The following is a 19,958-nucleotide window of genomic DNA, read 5'->3' as shown; positions in this document are numbered from 1 at the left end:
TACAACCAGTTATGGGTAGTATTCCCACCTGTGGGGTTTAAATACAGCCAATTACCGGCACTTTTCCATGATTGGCTGGTTTTGAATAGGCTAAGCTATGGGCACACCTGCTTACCTAAGGTTGGCACTGCTTAAAGAGGTATACCACTAAGCAGATTGAATTGGCTGCCCTACACATTGCTTACACTTACTACGTTGAGCTGTGCAGCAGTTAGTATTGCTTAATAGTTAATTAGCATTATATTTGACTTTTGGCAGTGATTTATTATTCATTCCAGGTTATATATGTGTCTGGTATCCATGATTCATGTGTACATACACTGTATGGGGTCCTAGGGACTTCTACACTTTATTACAATAACACCTCACATCTATGCTTACTGCAATACTCCAGTTCACATATTTATGTTATGTAGCAGGCTATACAACATCACACTGTACATAGATTCAGTTTGCATGTTTGGTTTGATTTTCCTGTGGTGAGGATTAGTTTGCGGATACCTCATTCACATGTATTGCTATGATAGCTTAGTGGTTAACTACTGTGACTATAGTGTACAGGGTCCTGAGTTCGAGCCTTGTGGAAGATGTTTATTTTGTTGCTGGGCAGAACATGGGCCGTTGGGTACAGAGTGATTAAGGCACTTTAAAACAGTTGTACACGGGTGTGCATGGGTTTTGAGTGGAGCTAAGCACTGCTAACCTCCAGTTACAGTTTCTAACACTCGGTTAGCGTCTACTAATCTTAATCTGTGTGGGTAATGCTTACCCCCTGCGCAAATGCACTTGAACACGCTTACTAGTGCTTATATATGCTTAATACTTCTCATTTGTGCTTAAACCTGCTTACTAGTGCCTTATTCATTATGACACTGACACTTCACATGTGTATTTAATGCAGTACTCCAGTTCACATATAAATGTTATTTAGCAGGTTATACAGCAAATAAATAAATAAAAATTGTTCATATACAGATTTCACATGGAGAATGGTATGTGCTGCAGTGGGACTCGAACCGGGAATGCCTGCTCATTAGGCGGATGCCCTGCCCACTACACTATTGCTGTGTTGCTTCATTTGCATATATCTTCCTTGTTATCCTCTTTAGCCTTTTAAGCTGCTTTAACTGTAGCTAAGCGATGGGCACACCCGTGCACCTACAGTTAGCTGTACACAGATTTAAGAAAAATATAACGGGTTTTCTTCAGTTTATTTATATGCACTGTCGCTGCTGTACACATGGGGGACTGTTGGTGGGGATATGCGGACACCTATGCGTGGCCTCGCTCATTTATTTCCAATTTCTCCTGCTCTACTTTGCAGGGGCATGTTTATTCTGAGAGCAGAGAACTCTGCTCTCAGACATGCCCCCTGCACTTGTACACACTCTGTGTATGCCTAGGAGGTCAGGCAGCGCACATTCATTAATATGCATGGCATGCTGCCGTCCTCCTCCTAAGCAGCCGCTTCTGTGCAAGACTAGACTAGTCCTGCATGGAAGATTAGTAAATCTGGGAGAAGGTCTAGAAAGTTAAAGAAAGTTACATAAGTTAGGAGCAGATAGAGGTGTGCAGTTAGTGTTGATAAGCTGTTTAAGGGGGGGTGGGTACAGAGGCAGGTCCACTGACTTAACAGGTATTCTTTAATGGCTAGCTTTAATTGACTAATTTGCTTGAGTGACCTGATCTCTAGTGGGAGTTTGTCCCAGGCCTTGGAAGGATTATAGGTAGAGAGAATACATCCTTTCTTAGTTTTAGATTTGTGGATTTGTAGCAGATCTAGGCTGTCGGAGTGGAAAGAAGCAAAAGTCCTCAAGTCTGATACCGAGTCTCTTGGTTGGCTAAGGTCCTGGGGCTCCAATATCAAGGGCCAAATCAGAGAAGGAGATTCTACAATGGTTGGGACACTCACAGATCCAAGAGGGAACAAAGCCAACAAGACCCCCATCTGGATCTGAGCCCTGGTAATTTTCCTTACCATCCTGTCCACATCATATTCTAAAAGGCTTCTGGAGGATCTGGACAAAGCTACAGACGAAGGGCATGACTGGCGTGGAATTTGTAAAATTTTCGTTGGCACCGTGGGAGAGACCGATTGGATGCATGACTCCAGTGACCAGCTCCCAGTTCTTGTAACCAAAATCCTAAGCTCTGATGTTAAGGTAGAGGGTAGTGAAGAACAAGTCTTCTGATCTGACCTCCTCGGATCAGAGGGACCATGGTAGTTGTAGATCCAAAACAAGAGAAAAAGTCTTTGGCGTAGATACAGACAGATCTGAGAGAACTTTTGGATCCACTGGTGTCGCGCCTGGCTTCAGGGCTGTATAAGTTGGATTCAAAGATTTTAGAACTTTAGCAGGAGGTTCTGATGAAGCCCTGGGATGCTTATGAAGGCACTTCTTACAGTCTGAAACAGAACCTGGTATAACCTGTTCGGGAGTGTGAGCCTCTGGAGACGAAAGAGTGGACAGAGGCAGAAACCCTTTTAATATTACTTTGTTATGCCCATTGGCAATCACTCAGGGGTTGAACTCCTCACAAATGGCACACTGAGACTGTAAGTGCACCTCATCTAAATAATGAACACTTTTCTCATGTGAATCAGAGTATGAAATTTTATGCCCGCACTCTGAACATTTTTTAAAACCCATAGGCTTATCCATAACTCAAAAACCCTTTTTTTTTTTGAAGAATTGCTAACAAACAACTTTAACAACAAAAACAGCAACTATAATAACCACAACAACAACAGTAATCGCAGTGGTAACAACAGCTTTAGTCTATAACTATATAAATGAAAAAGGGACATACATTGCCCCAACAACAGCGAAAACTTAGGGGCGAGAGGAAAAGAATGAAAACACTAACTAGAGAAAAAAAGGTCACACTTATCTGTAGGAGAGATTGTAACGTTAACTAGCTGTTCGAGCACTGGAGAGCACGTCTGGTACGAATGGCGGCAAATGAGATCAGAGGAAGCTGTGCTTAGTACACAGGACTGTGGGTAGAGGGAGGAACTCGAGCCTGGAAGTTGAAGTCTGTAGAAGGTGGCAGAGTCAGATCCAAGGATCGGATCCATGACCTATACGTGAATCAGAATGAGAAGGACAACATCAGACCAATATAAATATTTGGGGGGCTATTTTTGCTGCAAGACCCAAGTGACCACTGGGGTCCCCCTGTCTCCAATAACTCAGTAGCCCATTTGTTCCCCAGGGAACCAAGAGTCTACAGCTTATTTAAGCAACAGACGGCACAGCTATTCCCTATATGAGCTGGGGGGGGTTAAGTCCCTAAACCCCCTGCACACTTCCAATACCTTTCCAGGGTTCATAGTACAATGGGCACCAATGAGTGTGTGTCACTCACTTCCAAAAGTGGCATAACCACTCTAGGTATCCCTGCTACCCTTGAAGACAGTGCTCCCGTGGAATCTCCCATTTCCATTTGGGATTCTAGAATGGAATAAAACATCTCCACATACACACCACCCTCTCCCTCTGATCAATAGCAAGCTAGACAAAGTCATATCACTCCTTTCTTCACCCATGTCAGCTCCAGCAGATGCCTTGGCCACAATCTGAACATGGGCCATTTAGGTCACTGCCAATACTTCATCCCGCTATAACAATGGAGCTAGCCAAGATAAACATGTAGGAGCATTAACAATTGTTAGACCCTGCTTCAAAACAACCACAGGTGAAAAAGCCTTTAGTAAAGTGGGTCCAGGTATTTGGAATCAACTCCCAACCAAAATAAGCCAGCAGAACACACTGCAAACATTCAAAACAGAAGCTTAAAAAACATATGATAACAGACTATAAATGCTATCAGGGCCATGGCTAACTGCATGCCTCTTGCATAAGCCAATACATTTGTTGTACACAAAACCCAGTAAATGTTATAACTTGCAACAGTATCCTTATTCTTTATACACGGTTGTTAATGTTTATTATTTAATTTGACTGCACAGCTCTGTTTTGAATACTTGTAATTATGCACTGTGCACTACTGGCTTGGACAGTGGATATAAAGGGTCTATTTACCAGTCTATCTACCTGGTTGCCAAACTGTAAATAAAATAAATGAATCTTCTCTCTTGCTCAAGAAACACACTGAAAAGTACATAATATTGCACTTCAGCAAATAAAATTGTAAGCTGCCAAGGCTGCTGAGATTAGCCTTCTAATTCTCAAGCTAAATAAAGCATGCGTCACTTACTATACCTTATGCATCTTAAAACTCTGCTACACTTAAAAACAGCCATGAATAAAATCTGAAGGTTCATAGCCCTGACAGATTCAAGGAAGCATCATTGCCTATCATTGCAGAAACCCACAGGGATAGCAGTCACTGTATGGCCCAACCTACTATTAAAGATGAAGTGCAATCAGAACAGGTACCTTTTCTTATGTTTCATAATGTTAAGAGACTTGCTCCACAGGTGTTTCAGTTGCAGTAAACGACCATATCTAAGCTAAACAATCCCTTGGTAGTGTAAAAAAATATTTTTAAAATTGCAGTTGTCTTTTGCGATCATCTGCTTTCACATTACATTCGTCCTGGTCATGCATCACCAATTAATAATTTGAAATGTGTGGAGTTTCATTTGCGGCCCTCAAAACAGAAACATCTTTCTTTCTGTTTTAATCACAACATTAACGAGCATTAGAAATACCACTGTATACTTCATGAATGACACATTAGGTCTTCAAAAAAATAAGTTAAAAAAGCACAAACAGTGCCATTATGCAACATCAACAAAAAGGTTAGTAGCAGCATTATACGGTTTAGTTTTACAAGCATATGCACTATGATGTTGCCTTAATTTCACCAGCCTGCATATTCTAAAAATAAGCCTTCCAGATTTCTACCTCATACTTTTAGTGTGTTCCTTATAGATTTTGTGGTTTTCTGCCACCAAAATACTGAGACTGATGTCACTATGTAATGACAGACATTTGAGTTTCAGACTTCATATCCTTCAGAAAATGAATGCTACTGCAAAGTTTATTACTGTATCAACTTTACAAGTTTTTTTTGAGCCGTATTTAAGATTGGTCGCTGTTTTCGAGACTTTATCCCACATTCTTTTTGGCTTTGTCCAGATTTTTTGTGCTAGGAGGTTGTAAGGTATAACACTGACCCACTATTTTGTTGCACGGACCACATTTTTTCTATATTGCCCCTCTTCCCCACATTTAGTATGTATAAAATGTATGAAATGATAGCTGTAATGTGTATACACTTTTCTCATAGTACCGGTCATTGCAAGTACACTGTATCATGATCCTGCATTGGCAAGCTCTCCCCCTCTGGCACAGGAAGCAAACAGCAAGACTGGGAAAAGTAATGAGTGAGATGAGGCCAAGAAGAAGTTTGGAATGCAGGCTAAAGACGGTCTTTCCTATCAAGGGTTGATAGCAGCATATAGTCAAAGAGGAAGAAATGGTGAGTCTAAGTGAAAGACCTGCTCTGGTAGACTTTTTAGTAGACCCTTGAGTAAAAGATACTGTTAAAAGGGTATAATTAGTAGGCCATATAAAATATTGCATGACAACTTTAAGAATCAATCTGAGGAGGTTGGAAAGGACTAGGAAGAGAGATTGTTAAAGTAGTTTACAAGGGAATAATGGTTGACATATGTACTGCTCCCAAGTATGCAGCAAAATCCAGAATGTTTACTATTTTGGCTTGGCAGTGTTGGCATAGGTATTTTAAAAATCCAAGCAGATTTCAACTAATATTTCCTCAGGCAGACAGCAAATCTTGGAGGTGTGATGGGGAGTGGCGAGGGTTATTCAATGTCACCGTGGTGTAGTGGTTATACAGTAGACTCCATACAACAGATTTGTAAGTTGGAGGTCTGCAGGCCCAGATAATGCTTTACATATGTGGCAGTTAGCTCAGTGAATTAAGGCTACTAGCTGCCTTCTGCAGTCCAGAGTTTTTTACCCACATTCATCTGCCTAGTGTGTGACCATGAGCAAGTCACTTCAGCAGACAGTGTTTTGGGGGGTAATTGGGGAACTAGGCTAGGCTCCTCGATGGTCTCTTGAACTACAAGGCTAGTAATATGATGCACCTGAATCCCAAAGTGGGGCTATTGAACTGCAGTTTGAATTAAAATGGGTATCTGCCTAGCAGAATAAAAGTCCACTATTTCAGTTTTAAATTATGTGGATGGTATGCCTGTTCCAGAGATGGTACAGACTCTCAGACACATATCTGTCACTCCAGCATTCCCTGACTATGTTGTTGGCAAGGGTTGGGTCCCTAGATCTGGTGTTTATCATGGCAGTTGTTTTCCAAATGTGTTACAGGTCCATTCATGATAGATCTGAGAAAGCTTTGCATGCCAGGCTGAACTGAAAATTGCCTCTCAACAGCCCATAGGGATACTGAGCATAGGGGTGTACAATGATTTGTGGTGGTCTGCATATAACTTGGTTATACCTCCTGTGGGCCACACTCATGCAGCAGTATAACTGATGCAGTACTCCATTCATTACTTACAAAGTCCGTTTGGAGGCTGTGGTTGAATACAGATTGTAGTGGGACCAATAGCAATACAGTTTGTAGTGGGACCAATAGTTCATGTTTCATGCTATTACTGAGGCATTATGAGATATTATCTGAACCCAGACATGCAGTGTTCTCTGCCTTGAGGACCCGTCTCTATTGATGTTTGTCTGGCAATATAGCTATGCAGTGTTTCATTAAACGTTTCTGCATAGTAATCACTACCGTCATGATGGGGGGGGGGGGCTTGGAATTTTTATATGGCTCCACTAAGTAGTGGGAAGGCTGCCTTGGAGTATTTCCTTAAAAGATCTAGGATTTACAGGCATCCCTTGTTTTTACATTTGAATCATCAGAGCAGATTAGTAGTCAGACCTGACTGGAGAGGATGTTACAGTGGGGGAGACGTGCAGAGTTCTACCATGTTTGTGAGGACCAGGTCCTATCGCTGAAAGACTGGGGCAGCCATCAGCTCAAATATGAGCTCATACCTAATTTGTTACATGTGTCTACAATTTCTAAGTAAGATATTGTGCTGAACATCTGGGACAGGCCGAGGTCAACATCGTGCACCCATATGACTCCATCCACAGCAATAGTGACCTTACTAAACTTTAAGACACAACATATGCAAAATGTCCACTAACAGAGAAAAGTGCAACATTAAATTAAATTTTTAGATACATTTATCTTGCAAGAATTTTACACAAGCACCAAGATAAATTGCATTTAATGTTCTGATCTCCCTGCATTACACTGTTTTTTTATACCGATTATATTCAGTTCATAGATAGGTACTAGGCTATCGGCCCAAGGGCCTAAGCAAGCCTAGCCAAAAACATTCCCTGGCTTACGCCATCCAAGAAAGTTATTTTCCTGTGCCCCTGATGAGCAGAGCCACAGAAGTGATCCCCAAGGTGTATTTCCCATTTCCCATCCACTCATCCAGATTTTTCTTGAAGAGTGCTAATGAGGAACTTTGCTTGACATAGGTAGCATGTTCCAGAGTACGTGAAGTCTCTGGGACAGGAATCTATCCCTCCAGCATGTCCTGTTTATTGTGGTGACAAGGTTTAGGTCCCTAGAGTATGTAGCTCGGAGGGATTGGGATTTCTTTAGGTGTAGCATGTCCAACAGCTCTGGGTTTGATATTGTTTTATATGTTAGGCAGAGATCACCTAGGAGTAGGCAATATGCTACAGAGTAAAGCTGGAGTTTTTTGAGACTGTCAGTGTACGGCATCTGTTTAAGGCCAGTAATCCTCTTTGTGAGGTACTTCTGTGGTCTTTCCAGCTGCTGCAGATGTCTTGTGAGGTACATTCCAAAAGGGGCATTGTACTCTATAATGGGTCTAATGAGTGTCGAGTAGAGGGGAACAATGACCTCTTTTTTCCTGGATGAGAACCCTTTTGTGATGAGATGTGCCACGTAGAAGGATTTCCTGACTACTCTAGCGATGTGATTATCAAAGGACAGACTACAGTCCTCCTGAGTTCCAAGGTCTCTTATCACACATTCAGCATTAAGTAGACTGCCGCCTATGTGGTAGTTCATGGGTACAGAGTTTTTACCAAAGGGGATGACAATGCACTTTTTGGCATTGAACTTGAGGCCATGGCTCTGACCCCAGGCATCTGTCTCAGTGAGGCCCTTGTGTAGGATGTCCACGTCATTTAGGGACTTGACTATGGCACCTAGTTTGCAGTCATCTGCAAACTTCATTAGCCAAAGGCCTTCTGTGTTAGCCTGTACTTCAGAGAAGTAGATACCAAACAGGAGAGGTCCCAGGACTGAACCCTATGGTACTCCACTTGCCACTGGTTTGAAGTCAGACTTGGAGTCTGCAACTTTTACAGTGTGGGTTCTGTCAGTGAGCCAGTTGGCAACCCATCTTGTGATGTAGGGATTTATGCCTAGTTTAGTGAGTTTAGCTATAATTCCAGAATGGGGGATTGTGTTGAAAGCCTTGGCGAGGTCAAGACAGGCTGTGTGAACCACCTTACCCTCATCTACAGCTTTGGTGACTGCCCCAAAGAAGTCGATCAGGTTCAGGAGGCATGATCTGCCTTTCACAAACCCAATCTGGGTGGGGTCCAGCGTTTGGAGGTTACCAATATCTTTGTTTATGAGTTCCATGATGATACATTCCATGGCCTTACAGACCAGGCTCGTCAGGCTAATAGGGCGACAGTTGCTGGGATCAGTGGTGGCTCCCCCTTTGTGGAGTGGGATAACTGTTGCTGTGCACCATTCAGTGCGCACAAACCTGTCGTAAGGCTATGACTGAACATGGTGCTTAGGTGGGGAGCCAGTTCATTCTGAAGTTCATGTAAAACAAAGCCTGGGATGTTGTCCGGTCCCATGGATGCTGTGTTTTTGGCTTTAGAAAGTGCAGCTTTTACCTGTGTAGTTGTGATTACAGGGACCCTGCATTCTTCCTGTACAGATATGGGCCCTTTAGGAGGTGAGAGGGGTTAAAGTTAGGGCTGAACCCATCTGCCAGGATGTTGGCAATATCAGTTGGTTCTGTAATTTTCATGCCATTGTGCTGTAACTCAGAGCAGATCTGAGTGTTGCCATTGAGATTCCTGACATAGCTACAGAATGCTTTGTGGATGTCCCTAGAATCAGTGGCGATTTTGTTTTCGTAGCTAGCTTTGGAGGATCTTATAAGGGATCTCAGCTTATTACCGAGGTTGACCAGGGAGCTACTACATGGAATTTTACTCTGTTTTGCAGCAGTTTCTTCCTTCTGTTGTAGAGTTTGTTTATGGCAGGAGACCACCAGATTTGGCTTCCTTTTTTTCAGGATAGCATCTTGGTTCTGTTTGGGATAGTACGATCCATGCACTTGTGTAAGTGCTTATAAAGTGCATTTGTGTTGGATTCAGCAGTCATAACTGTATTGTCCATCTGCATGGGTGTAATGAAGTTCACCACTTCTGTCTTAAGAAGAATGAAGTTGGCTTTGGAGAAATGTTTTACCATGGTTTCCTTAATGGGAGGTGGAGGTGGGATGTGGATATTTAGGGTGATTAGCTTATGGTCGGATCTGACCAACAAGGAGTTGACTTCAGGTGTGGAACACCGGTCACTCATGTTGGTAATGACTAAGTGTAGGATATTGTTGCCCCTGGTGGGGGTGTGGATAAGTTGATACAGGGCATTGGAATTTATGAATTCCAGAAAGCGTTGAGCGAAGGAGTTGGTACATGAGTAGTTTTCCCAGTTAATGGTGGGGTAGTTGAAATCGCCCATTATTATGGTGTTTGGTTGAATCCTAATATTTTCCAGTATATCCAGAAAAGAGGAGTGGGAATCCTAGGGCATAGTGGAGGATCTGTAGCAAGCTACAATTTGGATTGCAGTTTTACCCAGAGTTAGTTGCACATGGATAACCTCGGATGCATTATGCTGAGCAACTAGCCTGGAGGTGTGGATATCCTTAATGAATACGGACACACTTCCACCTTTGGTGTTCCAGGCCAGGTTAGATGGTCGAAAAGTATGGTATGAGTTAACACCTGGTAATGCAGGGGTGCTCTCTGGAGCCTTGAACCAGGTCTCATTCACTGCACAGATATCAATGTTCTCATTTTAAGGAGTGCCTCGAAGGAGTGCATTTTGAGATTTAGACTTCTAGCTTTGAGTAGCATTACCCTCAGTTTTTGCTTGCCTGTTCCTGTTACGGTGGTGAATTTGTCATTTGAACCTTGCCTAAAAAGGCACAATAGGGGCGGCAACAGCCTTAGCCAGTATCTGGAATCCCAGGGGTGACAGGTGCAGGCCAACTTTGGCAAAGCATCGTGGTCTGTCGAGTTCACAATAACTTTACACAGACACCAACCTAAATCTCATTAATGTCCTGTCTTCCCCATGTTAATTTTTTTAATAAATATTTATTCAGTTCTCATGAAGTTTACACAAGGACTAACATAATTCCCATATAAATTGCAATGTTTGGTTCAGTGATGTAATAGAAAATTTATGACTGTCACCAAACATTGATTCTTCTTCATTGTGTTTAAGACATTATAACACTACCAATGGTTCCACAACAGCCTCTTGTCAGCAGGACAAAAATACATAGGTTAGTGGTGCTACATCTGTCCAACTAGCTAGTATATGGAGATTGACTGTTGCCTCTCAGTCAGGTCTAGTACAAACACAACAGAGCCAGAATCTTGAGGGAGATTGCCTAGCACACCAACTGGACATGTGATACGTGTGGAAGCACAATGAAACAAATCAGTTTTCTACCAGTCAGTACAGCTGCAAGCTTTACACAGAGCATTGCTGTGGGCTGACCTTAGTAAACATGTACTTTTTCAACAGTTATGCTTGATATTTATGGTTGTGCATTTACCTCAGTGTATTTCATTATTTCTGTGTTTGTGAGTGCCAGTGCCTTATCTATGTTTTGAATCAATCCCGTGATAGGGACTTGCATGCAGTAATGATCACTGTGAAGTATCTCTATGCCATTTTGCCACAGCCTGACAGGTCAACATGGTGAAAAGTTGCTGTGCCGTGGGATGCACCAATGGTAGGAACTAAAAGGGCAGCCTCTACCATTTCCTGTGAAACAGTGAATGTTGTAGACAATGGGCAGTGGCTGTTAGACATGTGGGGTGGAAGCCAAATGACCACACATGGGTTTGTACTGACCATTTTGAAAAACATCAGTTTACCATACCTACACTCATGTCGGCATCTACAGGGTTTATACCAATAAAACGTTGATGCATGATGCCTGTCTGACAGCTTGAGGATGATGTAATCACAGTCTTTTTTGTGGTTTGTAGAGATACTTCAAGATTCTGGGTTCATCACATCACCTCCAGAAAAAATGAAGACAACGCACCATAATGACATCACCACTATCATCGGTGAAAACTATGAAGCATGTGACATGCTGCCTGTATCACATGGAGAAAGCAACATGTCCACTGAAATCAATGCAGTGATTTTGATCACAACTACTGGGCACAAAAAGTAACTGTGACAATTAGCAACACTGTCTCTTCCTGTACACAGACACTGAAAACAGTGAGTCATTCAAATTTTGTTCCTCAGTCATGATTATCCAGTATGACATTTACACACCTCTGGAATTATCTCTGATGTTATAATATGTGCTGTCCATGTCATTACAGGAACCTCACGCGAGATGCACACATACAGATAACAGGCATACAATGATCAGTCGCTACTCAAGGAAAACACAAACATTGCATATAGGAGTGCAGACAGGTGTCCCTGTGAATGTTGAGATGGACATTTCGAAGAAATGTCATGAAATGCAAAGCAATAACCCACAGCAAGGTGTAGACTACAAGACCCACAGTGCAGGCATTATCCTGGAATCATTACAAAACACTACAGATGGCAATTCTGATCCAGATGATAGTGAGGGACACAGCACACCCCTGAATTAATCCAGGATAGCATACATGTGGCTATTGGTAGGTATTGTTTGTCTGATGGTTTTATCTTACAGTGAAGGAGAGATGACTCTTTTTCCAGGCACTGCAAACTGAGCAGTGACACGCCAGTGCAACAACAATGTACCTTCCTAGTCTCTGAATCAGTACTTGCAGCAATGCTTGCCACATGTATCACCTGCACGGGCACTTGTCAGGTGTAGCATTACTGTCTACTTGGTTCTTCTGCTGCTCTGCTCCAGGTTTGTGTAAATGGTCACCGCCGAATAGTGGAGACTCAGACATGTCTCAGGGCCATGGACGCTGGAAACATATTGTTGGCATGTGGAGTCTTTTTCAGTGGCAGAGGTGTGAAATGTGTCCTGAACTTGTTTTACACCCTAAACATGTTCACTGTCACTGCAACTTCCAGGAACATATGCATTGCCAGCATTATAACCAGCTGCCATTGTGTCATTGGGAAATGCTTGCCATCAACATGCCAGAAGTTACTCATTGGTTCAACTGTTGACATATTGCAAAGAGTAGGCTTAAAGCTATGATTAATGGTAGTAATCACTATTATGTTTAATACGACCTGCAGAACACTGATGTTGCTCTCCATGTTTTGGCACACGTATTAAGAAGAAGTTCAATCAGAAAGCTAAAGAGCATGCACATACTCTCCTCAGTCATTGGTCTCAGACTATCAGCAGACACATGTATTGGTGTGCATCAACAAATACCGGGAAGGGACCACTTATACAAACCAAGTGGGCTTTTTTACTTGACCATATCTGCAACATTCATGAGAACCATGACCCACTACTAAGTTTGATGTGACCACAGCTACAAGAACATCTCCTAAAGTACTATTCTGCAAGTGGACAATAAAAGCAGAATGTTGCTAATATTAAAAAAAAGTAAATTGTGCATATTATACATATGCAATTATGTTTTTAATATCTGTTTGATTCCTGTGCCTGATAGGATTTCTGCACTTGACTGTTTTAATTAATGTCTATACTTAATTTATTTCTCTAACTGTACTTATATCATGTGTCACTGATGAAAAAGTATTCAGACCAGTTTGAGTACTTGAGTGTCAATATAAATAAAAATAAATAAACATCTTTAGATCTAAGTCAGGCAACAACATGGGTAGCAGAACTCGTCCCACGTATAATGAATTATGCTGCAGTTGTGATCCTTACAAGGAACATAGCACAGTTGTGAAGGAGTACACATTATAAGAGAAGATGTTTGAATGCCCATCTTCCCTCCATCCAGCCCTCTATGGGTATCCCACTCGTACGTCTGGGGGAGACACCTTCATGCTCCATCACCCTTCTGAGAGATATAAGAGGGTTGTGAGAGTAGGTTTACAGGCCACCATCCTGCCAGTTCTTACATACTACCACAAGAAATGGCTTGACCCCATTCCCCCAAGGGAATATGGGACTAGCTACTCTGTTGTCTTCCCAGATTCTACATGTTCACTAACTGGGATTTTTTTTTCTAAAAAACAAAAGATCCTTCAGGCTGTTCTCCCCTATCTGGCTATCATATCAATTCCAGTGATATTCAAAGATCTGAAAACTATGACAGAAAGTTGGATACCTGCAACTCACTAGTTCCAACCAATAATAAATTACTCTACAGTAGTGACCCTGACATTCAAATATCTCCTGCTATTGTAACTATATTCACCACTTCACATTACAGTCATTACAACTACAAGCATGCATAATGCTTACCTAAGACTTTCAGTGTTGTGTACAGGAAAACAAATCGACCATATGGTGCCACTGTATGTGCAGTCTACGTGACTGGATCTACTTGTATAAGGAGAGAGACAGAGGAAGAATCCCTCCCAGTTTGACTTCCAAGCTGTCACATTTTGTGCTAAATGCCTCCGTTCAGGCATGAACAAGGATGCCAGCCCCTCCCACAACCTACATAACTAAAAAAACAGCTAAGGGTCCAGTAGGAAAACAGAAAGTACTTAAACATTAGAAAGAGGGTGCGCCAAATGGATTCTATGGCTAGAGGCTAAGGAAATATTCATGATTCATGATATCACACAAGCTGTTTATTTCAACTCTGAACCTACTTACCTGTCCTTCAAGTAGCTCACTGTCTTCACACTTTAACTGACCATTAATCAGACAGACACTCTGATTAACCTGTTTTGCCCACCTCGCTAATCCATTCTGTAATGAGAAAAGAACATTTTTTTTAATCCAGGTATAATCAATGAATGTATAAAAGAACCATTTTTAATCCAGGTATAATCATATATGAATGTATCATCACTCTTTAGTTCCCTGAATTTTACTTACAATTCTACTGCTCATTAATCAGGCATTCAATACTGAAGTAACTCGACCCCTGCTAATCACCCATGAACTTGTCAGATTCCTTTTTTCACTTATGTCATAGTAGTGGCAAATGAAAAATCAAAATGCACACCAGAAAAGTTCATTAGCCGTGAATGTGAACTGTTTCTGTGAGGGGGCAAGCTCCTTGCATCCTCAGTCCCTTTTTACTTAAACATTCCTTCTATGAGGTCACAAAGCTTCTGATGAAAAGAAAAACCTGGCTTTCTAGCAATATCAAACTTTCCCTTTTCCCCAAGGATGTATGAATTTGCAGTCTGAATATGCTTATACAAACACATTAAAGCCTACTCATTACAATGGCTATATTGCTATAGTATTTTGTCTGCAGATATTTCGAGCTGCAGTCAGAACTGTGTTCAGCGATTTATAGCACCGTGACTACAGGTTATCATCACTTACTTGTGCATACCAAAATGTCTGTAATACAATAAGCATAATTTCCTTGCAAGTTAACAGTATAGGCACACATCAAGTAACAACAAAAAGCTTTCATGCTATTATATGGGCTTTTCATGTCTTGTCCATGTTTAGTTTTTAACTAGTATGAGCAGATTTTTTCATGCTCAACTTTTGAGATTCAGGCTTTTTTGCAGACACATGTAATAACTAACACAATGAAAGTGGTGCATTCAAGAGGTCATAGGTCAGGTGAAAAAAAAGGGGAAGGGGATATCGGGGAGGTAGAATGCAAAGTACACTTAAAAGGGCAGATGAGATACTTACAGTCTTCTTCTTCTTTCCATAAACCAACTGTGACAATGTAAGGTATTGCAAGCTATGCCAAGAGAAGTAGGGCAGTGGATGTATAACTTATACCAGCACAGCTACCTGGAATTTTGTAAATAATTATATGTTATTTGTATATCAAACTTCTTTGTACAGATGCCTGTGTTGAACATGTATTTGTAAAGCTGCTTGTGTTAAAAATGTACCAACAGTGTGCCCTGCTGGACTGAAAAGGAAATGTACATGCATTATTTGTAACTGTTTAAATGTATATGTTTTAACAGAGAATACTGGAAGAAAAGAGGTTAATTTCAATCCACTTTGAAAATAGTCTGAAATTAAATTGCCTGGCTTAGACCATACAATCTTACAATTCTCAATGCAGCCAGAGACAAAAAGTCTGTACTAGGAAGCTTTCTGCATTGACTTTGGGGTGAATTACTCTGGAAGGGTGTTGGTTTTACTTTATTTTATGACTTCCAGGAGCTGCAGCAGATCTCAATAAGGCTCTGTATGTGTGTATTATTGACACATATGTGTTAAATCCTGACAGCTTCTAGTGGGGGTAGTATGGGAACCAGACGTCAGATGACTAGATGTATGTGATGTTATTCGATAATCCAACACTAAAAAAAAATATTATTTTAATAGTAGGTGAGACTGAAGTCTTACTGCAGTCTGTTTTTTGGAACCTGACAGAGAAGGACCCCCTCACCTACTTCATCTTGCCTTGCTCTAGCAAGTTACCAGGGAATAGTAATTCTTTAAATCAGTCGGGGAAAATACAGTGAGATTAGTTAAGTACTGTTTTTCTGTATCTGTGTGAATCTAGTTGTCTGTGTTATTTTAATATTTCCTGTGACAAACTCTGGTGGTTACTGTAAATAGATGTTTAGTATGTTCATGTTCTTTTTTTATTTATTATTAAATATATTTAAACATTTAATTGTGGCTGGTCTTTTACAGAATATTTTAATCTCCAAGAGTATTTGTATATATTTGGTGATGGCTCTTGCCTTGCTGTTGGTCAAACTACCATTTGCATTAATATTAATTTCACTCGATATAACTGAGTATCCTTGCAAGAGCCTTAGAGTAGCTGTCTTTGGAGTGTCTGGTGGTGGTGTAATTACCTTATAGTCTGGGAGAAAGGGGTAGAGCTAGTAAATCTGTGCCAGTCTTTCCCAGGTGTGTGTGTGTGTGTGTGTGTGTGTGTGTGTGTGTGTGTGTGTGTGTGTGTGTGTGTGTGTGTGTGTGTGTGTGTGTGTGTGTGTGAAAATCAAACTGTGTGTCAGCTGTTTGGGGAAGGGACACAAAGCACTGGTTTCAAAGAGAAGGTGCTAGAGAACTTGGCTTGGACACTTGGCTGAGGTCTCAATTTTATAGCTGTGCCAGTGGCGAGTCTTTCTGGGGACCTGGAGGGAGACAGAAAGAGAAATCCAAACCCCGGAATGAGTGTGTTCCCTGTGTAAACTTTAGGGAAAATGTACCTGATTGCAGGGAGCTGCAAATGAAGATACTGAGTGTATCCATTTTTTTTCCTGAGTGAACGTCCCGCTCCAGTTCCAGTGGTGAGTAATCAGGCTCCCGGATTACTGGCCCAGAGTGGGGATGTCACACCAACTATAATACACTGTAATACACCTTTCTATCAATGGAAAAGGATGTATTGCATGGCACTTCAGTACCTTCAAGCTCTTCTCTTTTAATATTATTTGTATGGAGATTGCTCCACTTTACATTAGCTCCTCAAATAATTTCCTTGATAGTTCATATTAATACTGTAGATGAACCAGTAAGGTACAAACATACTAGCTACACACCTGCCATTTGCCCTTTGTGTTTCCTTATTTTGAAGGGAGATGAGAATACACGGTATCCATAAGATAATTATGGAATTATAGTGCCTGATACAACCTATATGTCATAAGTGAGCTTGCTCTGTGCATCATTTGCTATTTCTAGAAAGTGCATTAGAAGATTTTGAAAAAGAAGGAATCCCCATAAACTGAGAAGTGGTATGCATATGTATGTATAGGAAACTACACATTCATTTTAGAAAGGGGTTCTGCCAAAATGAGGAAAATTACAGGCAAAGTTGGATATTTATACTGAAGATAGTATTATCAACTGAGAAGACATTTATGGGTTTGGACCTTGTATAATGCGTTCATGGTTACTGATCTCTACTCAAATTACAGGTGTTTTTGCTATTAAAAACATATGTTACCCTTGACTGAGTCTCCTATTTTCATCTCATATTTTTCCATTTTAGATCCTCCTCTGCGTTTTTACCTAATCCAGTGAAAAATAAAAATAAACATACAAATTATGCTCACTCATTCCAATCTTTGTGCCTTACTCTGTCACATATCATCAGTGCTATTACTGTACAGTGAAAGGCTGTCATATCATAGGATCATAGCAGATTACTAGGCTATTGACCCGGAGGTCATTTTAAGCCTATCCATTTCATTCCAATGTAATACCATAGAAATGCTAGTCAATGCCCAAGATTGCATTTAGTGATGACTGCCCATGTCCAGGAGGGTTGGGGCTCTATCCCCGGTAAGAATTTATGGTGCCCCATCCACTCATGCAGGTTCCCCTTGAAGAGTATCATAGAGGTGCTCTGTTTCACATGAATTGGTAGCCTGTTCCAAAGATGCGACAGTCACTGGGAGATAAATCTGTCCATCCAGAATGTCCTATTTAAGTCGCAGGCCATATTTAGATCCCTGGAATGGGTAGCTCTAATCCCATTTGATTTACAGACATGCAGCAAGTTCATTAGGTTTGGGTCTTGGATTGCTCTGTAGGCCAGGCATAAGTCTCCCCTAAGAAGTCTATATGACACGAAGTATAGGGACAGGGACTTTAGTCAGTCTGTTAAGGGCACATGCTGGAGCCCCTTCATCTTCTTTGTTAGAAACCTCTGATGTCTCTCTATTTGCTGCAGGTGCTTACTGCTATATATATGCCAAATGGGGCGTTATACTCAATTATGGGCCAGATAAGTGCAGAGTATGGGGGGGTTATAACTTCTTTTGTTCTCGAGGCGAGATACCTTACCTAATCAAGTGTGCTATGTAGAATGCTTTCCTTACTACAGTAGACACATGGTGGTCAAAGTTAATGTCGCAATCAGCTTATGACCCCCAGTCCTTTACTACTTCATGGGTACTTTGAGTATTGTTGTGGTTTGATAGTGTGAGGGGACATTGTTTGTGCTGAAGGGAATGATGATGCATCTCTGTGGATTCAGTTTGAGACCTTGACTAATACACCTGTCATTGGTCTATATGAGACCCTTCTGGAGTATACTGACATCATCTGGGGATTCAATGACTGCACCACATTTGTAGTGGTCTGCAAACTTGGTTAGTCACAACCCCTTAGTTTTGAACTGAACTTCTGAGAAGTCTATACCAAACAGTAGGGGACCTAGCACTGACCCCTGTGACACCCCACTGGTAACAGGTCTGCCTGTTGATGTACAGTCACCCACTTTGATAGTGTGTGGCTGGTTTATGAGCCAGTTGGCAATCCATCTTACAACAAAGGGGTTTACATTCAGTTTGCTAGGTTTATCGGTAATATCTGAATTTAGGATTGTGTCAAAAGCCTTTGCCAGGCCAAGGTATGCTGTGTGCACAAATTTGCCCTCACCAATGGTCTTGGTCATATTTTCAAAGAAATCCACCAGATTTGACAGGCAGGATCTGCCCTTCACAAAGCCAAACTGGGTAGGATCCAGGGTTTAGAGGTCACCTATGTCTTTATTTATGTTCATAATGATACATTCTATGGCATTGCAAATGAGTCTGGTCAGGTTTATGGGTCTGTAATTCGCCACGTCTGTTGCTAGGCCATCTTTATGGAGGGGAATAACTGTTGCTTCTCTCTATTCTACAGGAACAAAGCATGTGGTTAGGTTATGATTGAAAGGGTACTTAGTGGTGATGCTAGTTCATGTTTTCGCCTGTTTAGAAGCCAGCCTGGGATGTTGTCTGGTCCCATAGAGGCTGTGTTTTTTGCATACAACAAGGCTTTGAGGACCTGCTCTTCAGATATGTAGGGCGAGAGGGAAGTTTGGGTGAGGGTTTGTTGTAAGTTAGAAGGAGATAAGGGAGTGAAATTTTCTCCAAGCCTATCCGCTAGCAGGTTTGCTATCTCTGTGGGGGTTAGTGTATCTGATAACTTTGGCCACTAGTTCTGCACATGCTTGGGTCCTACCCTTTAGGTTATGTACATAGCTGTAAAAGGCCTTATGGTTATCCTTGGCTGTACCTGCTAAATTTATTCTCAAAGAAGCCCTTGGAGGATTTCACAAGTTGTCTTATTTGCCTGTTGAGGCTGAGGAGGGTGCTTTTCCATTGTTGGAGCCTTGCATTTGTTTTCTTGGACAGCAACTTTTTGCATTTATTGTAAAGTTTGTTGATGCGGGATGCTCATCAAGGCAGCTTGTTTTTACTTGGGGCTCTGGCTTTGATTCTTTCTGGTACAGCCGAGTTTATACACTTATGCAAGTGACTGAATAAGGCTTTAGTGTAAGCTTCAGTGTAATTGCCACTTCCAGCTTAAGGTGGGGCTTGGAATGCACTTACAGATTCACCTAGAAGGATATAGTTTGCCTTGATGGAGTTTTTTTAGTCTGATTTCATCCTTTGTGTATTCTGGTTTTAGTGCCAGCTTGAAGGTGACTGATTTGTGGTCAGTTTTAACTAATGAGGGTCTGACAGTTGCAGCAGTGCATCTGTCTGACATGTTGGTGACTTGCTGTCTCTGCTCATTATAACCATAGTCAAGCCCTTCAGTCCATGAGGCCTTGGTGAATCTGATAGTGGTGGGTTCCATGATTCTTGTAAAAATTTCCTTGATCTAT

The 19,958-nt window shown here is 41.5% G+C and overlaps 1 protein-coding gene across 1 annotated transcript in view; it reads right to left on the bottom strand.

Annotated features, from left to right (window-relative positions):
* ODR4 (odr-4 GPCR localization factor homolog) overlaps nt 1-19,958 on the bottom strand; it is a 606,843-nt gene that overhangs the window by 355,591 nt on the left and 231,294 nt on the right. The window contains exon 8 of the mRNA XM_044085317.1: nt 14,063-14,158. Coding sequence (XP_043941252.1) covers nt 14,063-14,158 — 96 coding nt within the window. The remainder of the gene's footprint in view (nt 1-14,062; nt 14,159-19,958) is intronic.

This window comes from Protopterus annectens, chromosome 10.part0 (genome assembly GCF_019279795.1).
Source record: "Protopterus annectens isolate FY-2018-M chromosome 10.part0, PAN1.0, whole genome shotgun sequence".
Classification (NCBI taxonomy): Eukaryota; Metazoa; Chordata; order Ceratodontiformes; family Protopteridae; genus Protopterus; species Protopterus annectens.
The sequence above is the reverse complement of the archived record's forward strand: the minus strand, read 5'-3'. Positions and strand labels throughout refer to the sequence as shown.